Raw genomic sequence first — 10,599 nt, forward strand, 5'->3', positions numbered from 1 at the left:
GGAACTGAGCAATGTGACATTACATCTCCTGTCTGCTAACTTCTTCGGCCTTCAAGGAGATAATCATGCATGAAGGAGATGGATTGAGTACTGTTCCTTCTCCAGGAAGAAGTCAAATTGCTATCAAATATGAGCAAAAAGTGACTTGAACTTGCGGGGAGCAGAGCTTTCCTGTACATCTGATGAAACACATCACTAAGACAAATTTTTACTATTGTTGGTTTTATACCATCTTTCTTTTGAAGGATCTGTCCTTCGGAATGAACTTGTACCTGCAAACAAGGAATTTGGAAGATGGGGGGGTCCTTTACCATTATTTAATCCTTCATTGCAGCTGACTTGTGCCTAAGGATCTTGTGGTTCAGCCCTCTCAAACTGAATCAGTTTGTCTCTAGTGATGCTGAACTTTCCTCCAGCTCCCAGTTTCCCTTAGTATCATAGTCACAGTCACCTGATAAGAAGTTTATCCTTCCTGATGCACAGTTAAGGCCGAGGAGTGTATTGTAAATACATCCCTCAGTCACTGTTGCTGAGCAAGCTGCTGGCAGTAAACAAACTCAGAGGTTCTATAATTTCTGAAATATCCAGACCATGTTTAGCCCACTGCAAAAGTGGTGATCTGCTGCTGCTTGATCACATGATGCCTTTTAGATTCTCCTAAATCAGACTTTACAGGGACTCACTGTTTCCGGGAAGGGAAATCTTGTTTGACCTTTACCTCATTGATTAAATCTGTAAAGAAGTCCTTTCTTACTCAGTGACTTTCAAATAAATTATCATACTCCGCTGTAATTTGAGATTAGTGTATGTGTAATAAATCAACAAGCAGGAGGGCAGTTTTCTTTAGTAAAACTGAGCTGCTGCCTATACTGAACATGAGAATTGAATATCCTTAAACCTAACTAGTAGTGGCAGAAGAAATTGGAAAGTGGTGCTCTGATTGCAGTATGAAATTAAGTGGGATTACACTCCTTGGAGAGGAGTACCTATGCTGTTTTGCAGTCATTTGCAAAGGAAGTGCTTCTGACCCAGTCTTGCTGCTGCAATTGCCATTTGGAAGGGAAGCAAATGATGGTGTTAAAGTGTGTGAAAAAGAGGAGGGAAGAGACCGCTGCACTTCAGTAAAAATGACCTTTTCACATAACTTTGGGAACAAATATTAGAGTATGAATAGATTTGTAATAGGCTGAAAATGAAGTGATATTGGTAGTACATATGTTTTCAGTTCGTCTCAAAGTGGATGTGTTCATTTTTTCTCCCTCTAATAGAAAACAGTTCTTGTGCAGATCTTATTGAAGACTTGTATTGGACAGTAAGTAATTCAACTCTTGGGTTTGACTTAAGTCTTGCAAGATCTTAGGGAACAGCATTGGTCAGTGTACACTAGACTCAGAGTAAGAACTGTATTTTCTCCCATCTCTGACTTTGTAGTCTTGGGTAATTTGGTTCCTCTGTGCCTCAGTTTCCCAATATGTAAAATGAGAAAATTATATTTGAGATATATGGATAAAAACACTGGAGTATTGCTATGGCTGCATAACAAGTGAAGAAATTTGACCCTTTTTTTGGTATGCTTTACTCCTATAATGCAAATTTCTTCTACTTGAAGTGTTAAAGGTGACCTGTAAAGCTTTTGAATTTTTCTATTACTGTCATATAGCATGTAACTTCTTTAAAGACAAACTTTTGTTTTATTTCTTCTTCCACACATGACATAGGCCTTAGGCACTTGTAACTTCATTTTCTGTTATAGTTCCATCAGAAATCTCATGGATGTGTTAAATTAGTAAGCTATAATAACTGCTCTAAACATGTCCACAGGGGGAATTTGCATGAGTTTAACTTAAATTAGTTCTTAAACTCATGCAAATTCCTGGGTGGATGTTCTTTCACATTGAGTGGTGTATCAGTTTAGGATAAAACAAAATAAAGGGTCCATGCAGGCTTTTTGCACTGATTTATCTACATTGATTTAAAATTATATCGGTTAAAGCATTGCAGCTTAGGGCTTGGCTATACTGGAGAGTTGCAGTGCTGGTGGTGGGTTTACAGCGCTGCAGCTTAGTAACTGTCCACACCTGCAAGGCACATCCAGTGCTGCAACTCCCTGGCTGCAGCGCTGGCTGTACACCTGGTCTGCTTGGGGTGTAACGATTGCAGCGCTGGTGATGCAGTGCTGCTTGTCAAGTGTGGCCACCAAAAGTGCTGTTATTGGTCTCCAGGGTATTAGGAGGTATCCCAGAATTTCTGTCCACAACAAACCGGAAGAATGGCTGAACTGGGAGCTCCCAAGCTCCCTGGAGCTACTTATCCAAAAAACAAACACAGCTGTTCTTTGCTCTAGCAATGATGAGCAGAGGCAGGGGAATTGCTTTGGAATGTTCACAGCTGTTTGCTTGAGGAGAGAGGGGAGTCCGTGTTGAGCAGCTGCTTATGTGGTCTGAAGGCGATTTAGGAGTGCATAATTTGCATTTTTAGTGAATAAGAGAGCGGTGGGGGAAAGGGTCAAAACTTTTAAAATGATTGAAGGTAGGTGCTGTGTATCTTCCAGTCCTTAGAACTTGCAAGGCAGGGAGCTGAGAACAGTGTCAGCTCCAAAAATCCACTCTGTCTCCTCCACGCTCCCTGTCACACTCCACCCCACCCCTGTTTTGAAAAGCACGTTGCAGCCACTTGAATGCTGGGATAGCTGCCCACAATGCACCACTCCCAACAGTGCTGCAAATGTGGCCACACTGCAGTGCTGGTAACTGTCAGTGTGGCCACACTGCAGCGCTTTCCTTACACAGCCGTACGAAGACAGCGGTAACTCCCAGCGCTGTACAACTGTAAGTGTAGCCATACCCTTAGACATGCCCTTAGTCTGAGGCTTTTTGCCTCCCACCCTTGGGTCGAAGGCAGTAAAGCATTAAAGAGTGAGACAAGGCAATGGTGTTTGCATCTGATTATTATGCAAACAGCAGTGATGAAAGCAGGGAGCTGAGCCTGAGAACCGTTGTCTTGGGATTCCCTAGGGCAAGTATTGAAGCTACTTTATTTTTAAATCATGAAAGCAGGGTGTTTGACAAAAATCAAGCAGAAGTGGATCTTCCTAGACCATGGGTATTGTAAACTAAAGTGAACAAATGCAGAAAAGCTTTGCAAATCACCTTTAAGAGGTTATCTGGATTTTCCTTGGACTATAAAGTTTTCAGTAAAATTCTTAGTCTAGAGGAATGCATACTTATACCACACATGTAGAGAATGCCAACAGAGAAACCAAGCAAGAATGATTTTTTAGATAAAATGTAATTAACAAAATCTTACCCAGCATTCAAATTTTACTGTGTATTTCAATACAGCTTGATCCTCCATATTCTTAGCCACAGGTCAATCAATGGGACTCTGATTGAACCAGTGGGTCACTGCAGGCATAAATTCTCAATCTGGCTAATTTCCTAGTAGAAGAATATCCTTTACATCTATATTTTGGAACATTGAAACATGACAGGATTTATCATGACTCAGTCACTTATATGAAGGAGAAAGAACTATTGTGAAAAGGAACTGCCACAGCATCTAAAGAAAGCAGAGTAATTGTCAGCTGAGCAAATTGAGTTGTTTACAAATGGTGAGGTCCAGGTTTGAATCTTCCTGCAGTTACAGGGCACAGGAGATACACTCCCCAAGCATGACCAACAGCTGCCAGAACCAACATGGCTTAGGCTCCATCCACATGATACCTAGCTCTGGTCCCAGACTCACCCCCCATTTCCCCCTGCATACCTCCCCATCCAGGGCTTAATTTTTCCTGGGGCTTTTCACAGCAGAAGACTTACTAGCTAGCAAGTTGTGTGTTTTTTTTTTTTTTAGAAAGCACTGAAAAAAGCAAAACAGTCAGACAAGAACATGCAAAATACCTTTTGTGTTTCTATTCTGTTTGGTCCAGGAAAAAAGAGATAATTGTATGTATATTAGTCTGAAAACCCCCACATAAATAAATTACAATGATTTGGACATTAGGAAAACAAAAATATGCACATAGTTAAGTATTTTAGGTAAAATTGTCAGCGTGGCCACCACCAAGAGTTGGTGGCTGCACTCTGAGGCCATGTGGTTGGTTTTGTACCTCATCAACCCCTTGAGTGGGGGAGGGATGAGTAGTAACTCCACCTCTCTACTCCTATGTCTGTTTTTAACCCCCCCCCCCCCAGTAGTCAGCACAGTGTGGCCTAATGGCCAAGGTCTGTATATTGCCTCTCCCCAAGTGGGATAATGCAGCCTAGCAGCTGGAGTTTGCAGCGTGTCCCTAGAGCAGTGCAGTCCGATGGCCGGAGTCCATCTAACTCCCCCTCCCCGAGTGGGAGAGTGCAGCCTAGTGGCTGGGGTCCATGTTGCCCCCTTTTGAAGGCAAAATGGGGGTCAGGTAACTGGGGCTGCCACAGGGGAGCAGTGGCCTCTAGTAAGGGGGCCCAGGCCCTGACAGTGGCAGAGCAGTCCACCATAGGGTCAGTGGGGAATCTAACTGAAACACACTGACCTCATAACCATGGGAGGAACCATTCCCTGGGTCACTTCCTACCAGTTCTCGAACAGCAGTAGTTCATATGGCATCACGGTCTCCAGGTTCCCCAGCACCAGACATTCCCTGGGGTTCTGATAGCCGCAAGCCTCTGGTCCAGGTTTCTAGACCTTCAGCTCTTGTAGGCAAGGGCTGTAGCGGCTCCTGGGCTGAAGCCTCTTCCAAGCATCCTTCCTCCTTGGCAGCCAGCCCTGACTGAGCAGCTCTGCAGGCTTCTATATCAGCTGGAGCAGAGCTTTAGGGGTGGGGCTTCCTCTGCTAGGAGGGAAGGGTTAACCACCCCAGTGCCAGTGCAGGGCCAATCCACCCCATCACAGGCCACCAAAAAATTTGTTGCAAGAATCCCTGGACTAAAGACAGCATCTTATTATAAGAGTCAGGCAACTTATAGGCAGAGCTGGTAGCTCTGCCCATAAAATGTATTTTGGCAATACACAGCTTATTTAAACAAAACAAAACCTTATTTTTCTGCAAACAGGTAATCAAGAATGACTGCATAAGTTTTTCCATTCTAAATTTTATCATTTACACTCACTTTTCATTTCACTTTCTGGACTGAAACCTCTTTAGCTAAAGTTCTGGCTTTTTTTAAAAATGAAAAGTTAAATCTAAGTTTTTAACAGCGAGATCTTTCTTCAAAAGGGCCTTATTGCCAAAATGACTGGAAGTATGAAGTGCTCTTCAATCAGAAGAGCTATTTAGCCTTCCTCTGAAGTTATTAGATCAGAGACTTGAAATTAGCACTCTACCCCCCAAAGTATGTTTGAGTGTTTTTAAGATTGTAATATGCTCAGTTGAAGAAAGTTACATATGATCTTAACTGTTTAGAAATTTGTATAGGTGTAAGGTGTGCAGCTTTAGAATTGTTCATGCAACTTTGTCATTTTCTAAGTCTACTTAAAAGGGATATTGTTGAGTTGAAATAGAAGCAGTTTCAGGTACTACTTTTGCCTTTAAGTACCCTCACTCTATTCTTTTATATAAAAACCTACACCGAGCAGGGGAATCTATACACCAAGTACCATTAAACAATCATTTTATCTTATCCTGTGCACAAATCCTATAAGCCTATCGAATAAAGTCGCACTTCTGCAATCTTCAGTTACAAAACTTAGACCAGGTGAAACAAGTAATGGAAGCTGTGATAGTGATAAGCCTTTCTGAGGGAATAGTATTTGACTTGCACAAAAATGTAAGGACATTGTCCAAGAAGCATGAAACGTGTAATTCAGATACTGCACAAATGTAAGTTTTCATTAAAGGTTTTAGAGCTTTATTCTATAAAACAAGAATAGAAAATAAGACAAATATTAACAAGAAAATGTTTACAGAGTAAAATGATACCCAAAATCTTTTATAGGTCAGAGTACAAATCAATCATTCATTATATCTAGACCTTTCATTACACAGGGGAAAGGACTGATTTTATAATTTCTGCCCTGGAGCAGAGAGGTGGGAGGAACAGAGGAGACTTCAGTAGTGGATTAATCCCAGGATCATCTTCATTAACATCACTATCCACCTAAATTGTGATCAAGAACAACCTCGATTTGTCAGAACCATTTTTTTTTCAACGTAACAGTATATTTTTAGAAGTATGTTAGTGTGCACCTCATATGTATTCATTATGAGATCATATTGAAGATTAGGTTACAATTGCCATTTAAAGAGTATTCCAGGGCAATTGTAAATATCTCTAGGCAGCCTTTCTAAGCCAGGTTTTAGAGGGGTTAAGTGTTTCATATTGCTCTTGGTGCTCCAATCTAGAATGGATTTGGCATACTGCCATATTTTCCTAAGTAAATCCTTTGTGTCTCAGAGTGACAATAATAGATCAACAAGGACTCAGCGCAGCATAGTCTGATGTGAAACAAGGGAACTGCTTTTTTTGCTATTATTTTGATCCAAACTCCAGTAAAAGATACAGAAAAAAAAAGCCACCCACACGAAATTCTGTTCAGGATGAAACTACAGTTCATAGTGTCAGCTTTACAAGAAGGCAGTTTATGGATACTGACCACATTATTCATTCCGTCAGGGAAAAGAATCCCTTTTGTAGGCCACCATGCTATTTACTTTGTGAATGGTGGTAGTGAAGGAACGAAGACGGACTTCTTCAGAGTTGGCAATAAACTGTGGTCCTGACTCTTCCCATTTTTCTGGTACTGCCAAATCTTTGTCTGTGTAAATAAGTAAGTCAAAGGCACCTGCAGGCAAAAGAGAGTTGTCAATAGTTATGTATACCTTTCAGATTGTGCAAATGCATAACCTGATTCCAAACCATTGACCAAAAGCCCCCACAAAAACCAGCTCACATATATGCTACACATAGCCTCGCATACACACCATGTATAGCCAAGTTAAAAACACTGAGCTTTAAGTTTGAAACATATTTTCAATCTTGTTTAGCCTCCTAAAAGATCACCTAAAAAACACACTTGCAAGTAAGTGCTTACCTTTCAGTTTTTACTTCATTTATGCAGTTCAGTAGTTCTATAGTATAACCAGGACATGTTGTACGAAAGTTACTTGTATGTTTGCAGTACCAGGGCTTAAATATCCACTTGAGCAATGACTTTATAAAAGTTAGTTCGCAGCTATGCTCAAATAAACTAGTAATTTGTTATTCTATAGTAATTTATTGGAGAACATTTCTGCTATACATAGTATACAAACTTTTTTTTTTGCCAAATATGTATGCCTAAACTCAAAGTTGAATAATTTTAATTCAGTAGCAGGGTTCATCTCTTTTTTGAAGAGGGTCACTTAAGTATTTGTACAGCTATTCCTGGTTAAGTGGGAGAAAGAGAACATGTTTAGAACTATTAGCACATTTAAATAAATGCTTCTCAATTGAAGTTAGATTCCAAACCAGGAATAGCATATAGTTTTAGACTTACAGTATTCACGTTTAACTGTACCTCTTTACAAAAGCAGACAACTCGCACATAGAATGTTATATAATTGCAGAATAGACATTAGGTCAGGTGTCATACTTAAATCCTTCATTATGAAGTAGACTGTCATTTAAATCTACATAAGCAGTATACTGCTCATAATTAGAAAGGTGGTAGTCTCATTCTGATTGAAATTTCAGCTCAGGTTTAAGGTATTGTCTTCTACACAAAGTTTGTAGTGTTTCATTAGACACAAAGGTTTGGAATACTCACAGGATGTTTCCAATAAAGGCAGAAATGTTACTGTGGCTGTTATTTGTCTGATAACAGATCGAATTTCCTCCTGGATAGCTTTCTGAGATTTCTCTCTTGGTACACTGCAAGAGAAGAAGTAGTTGTCAATATAGGAAGGAAAATGACGTTTTTGTTATGATGAGAAGTTTCTCCAAATCTACCTCTCTTCATTATTTAGATGTGGTTATTGTTCTTCCTATACAATAAAGGGACATATTATCCCTCACTCAAGAAATGTAAGTCTCAATTATTATATGGTAAAATACAAGATGGATGATCAAGGTTTGGAAAACATAACCAAAAATGACTGTTTGTTTAAAATTTCAGTTCATTGTTCTCCCATGAAGCCCCTCAATGCTTAAGGATACCAATCTCTGTCTTGATTTCCCTGTGATCTGGAGTTCATGGAGTAATACTGTTACCAAAACAACTGCTTCTCAATATGAGAAATCAAGAATTAGAACAGTGGTGGAAAAAACCAAAAACCACACATGTACCAAGGGAAAATTTTACCTTTTCTATGCAGCTCCTTTTAAAGTAAATGAGAGTTGCATATTCATCGATCAATTTTTTCCCCCCATTTGATTTAGAGTGAAGCACACTAGTAGACTAAAAGCTACAAAATGCTGTCAAAGATAAAACACACCAGCTCAGGTTCCTTCTGTACCTGAGTTTATTTTTTTTAAACGATTGACCCAGATTATTTTTGTGTGGCAGTTCATAAATACAAAACAAAGGCCTTTAATACTTGCACCTAATCAACTACTAGCAGTAGTCAACAGAAAGGGTTTATAACTGTGTAATTTTGACTACATTACCTCTCATCCTTTGCAGTCTTGTCACATTCAATGTCAAACTGCCACCTTTCAAGAACATCACTGCTTTCAATACTAGAGATTACCACCACCAGCCGCTGCACTAAGCACTTGTATAACCAGTCTGAAAGAAGCAAGAGAAAAATAACTTCCCCAAAGTCAGAAGATACAGATAATGTAGAGAGAGAGTCTTCATTAATGCTACATTTACTGTCTACACTAGTAATATCACTGTTTATGGAAAAGCAGTTAATATCATCAAACTGAAGACTGCATAGCATACTAAATTAGTGACAAGCTCCAAGGTGTACATTCTCTCCAATACTAATAGCTAATCCAGAAATATAAAAACAATATGGTAGAGAGAAATTGGCTATGTAAATGAGCACACTGAACAGACATGTTAAGACTAATATAACCTCCTAGCAATTAAAAAATTCACTTTTGAGCTCTGAATGGTGAAGAGATTGAATACATTGCTCTGCCCCTCAGAGAAGACTGGTCAGAATGTATAAGTGTTTGCTAGACTAAGGCTCTCCCTAATAGAAATAAATAGAATAGGTAAATATAAATAAAACAGATAGCCTGTGTTGTCACAACGTGAAACATCAGTTTATATGCAAGCCACTCTCTAAAAACACGTCATGATTCTAAAGAATTATGCAAGGTGATGAATACATGGGAGTTCAAAGTTCATAAAATAGTGTGAGCTACCATCTAGGTGCATTTGAGCTGCGGTACCTTTTAGCTGTTCTACCACGTTGTTCAGGTAGTTTTTAAGTTCAGGATCTGTAGTTACCAGCAGAGTGAGCCCGTATTTCTGCACACGTGTGAAGGTCTCCGAGGGATAGATCCCACGCTGATATAAAATGCTGTTGATGCCATAAGCTGAAAGGCAGGTAGAGTGGCCTGGTCACTGGACTCTCCCAGCCGGCACCCCCACGTGCAGCCACACACTCGGCGATCCCTTCCCTCCGCCTCATTACCGGGATGGGAAGAGAACAAAACTCCGCAGCCGCGAGTAGCTAAGCGGAGATGCAGCTCCCGGGACTCCCCGAGCGATGTCCGGGTCACCGCATTGCCTCGGGCTCCCTCCCCGGGGAAGCGCGCAGGCCGGTGCGCTGCAGGGACCCTCGGGCGGGGTCCGTCACCCCCAGGGCACGGGGGCAGCGCGCAGGCCGGTGCGCTGCAGGGACCCTCGGGCGGGGTCCGTCACCCCCAGGGCACGGGGGCAGCGCGCAGGCCGGTGCGCTGCAGGGACCCTCGGGCGGGGTCCGTCACCCCCAGGGCACGGGGGCAGCGCGCAGGCCGGTGCGCTGCAGGGACCCTCGGGCGGGGTCCGTCACCCCCAGGGCACGGGGGCAGCGCGCAGGCCGGTGCGCTGCAGGGACCCTCGGGCGGGGTCCGTCACCCCCAGGGCACGGGGGCAGCGCGCAGGCCGGTGCGCTGCAGGGACCCTCGGGCGGGGTCCGTCACCCCCAGGGCACGGGGGCAGCGCGCAGGCCGGTGCGCTGCAGGGACCCTCGGGCGGGGTCCGTCACCCCCAGGGCACGGGGGCAGCGCGCAGGCCGGTGCGCTGCAGGGACCCTCGGGCGGGGTCCGTCACCCCCAGGGCACGGGGGCAGCGCGCAGGCCGGTGCGCTGCAGGGACCCTCGGGCGGGGTCCGTCACCCCCAGGGCACGGGGGCAGCGCGCAGGCCGGTGCGCTGCAGGGACCCTCGGGCGGGGTCCGTCACCCCCAGGGCACGGGGGCAGCCCCGCCCCGCCCCGCCCCGCCCCGCTCACTCACAGAAGAACTCAGCTACGATCTCGGCGCTGCCCCGCAGGGTGATGCCCTGCTCCCGGCTCTGCTGCTTGGCCATGGCGCAGGTAGGCGGCGCCCGCAGTCCCCGACCCCGCCGCCGGCCCGTTCAAATCAGGCGCCGCCTCCTGCACCGCCGCCACAAAAGCACCTCATAGGCTCTCGCCGACCCTAGTCTCTTTAGCGGTCCCACTGACGCATGCGCGTTGCCCGCTGACAATAACAGTTCCA

At 43.6% G+C, this 10,599-nt stretch overlaps 1 protein-coding gene across 1 annotated transcript; it reads right to left on the reverse strand.

Moving 5' to 3' along the window:
- Nucleotides 1-5,807: 5,807 nt before the first annotated feature.
- MAD2L1 (mitotic arrest deficient 2 like 1) lies at nt 5,808-10,447 on the reverse strand. The gene is made up of 5 exons (XM_050946697.1): nt 10,357-10,447; nt 9,309-9,455; nt 8,571-8,691; nt 7,732-7,835; nt 5,808-6,768 (listed from the first exon to the last, which is right to left on the reverse strand). The coding sequence occupies exons 1-5, from the start codon at nt 10,427-10,429 to the stop codon at nt 6,596-6,598; spliced, it is 618 nt and encodes a 205-aa protein (XP_050802654.1). The 5' UTR covers nt 10,430-10,447; the 3' UTR covers nt 5,808-6,595.
- Nucleotides 10,448-10,599: the final 152 nt, after the last annotated feature.

Source organism: Gopherus flavomarginatus, chromosome 3 (genome assembly GCF_025201925.1).
Source record: "Gopherus flavomarginatus isolate rGopFla2 chromosome 3, rGopFla2.mat.asm, whole genome shotgun sequence".
Taxonomy (NCBI): Eukaryota; Metazoa; Chordata; order Testudines; family Testudinidae; genus Gopherus; species Gopherus flavomarginatus.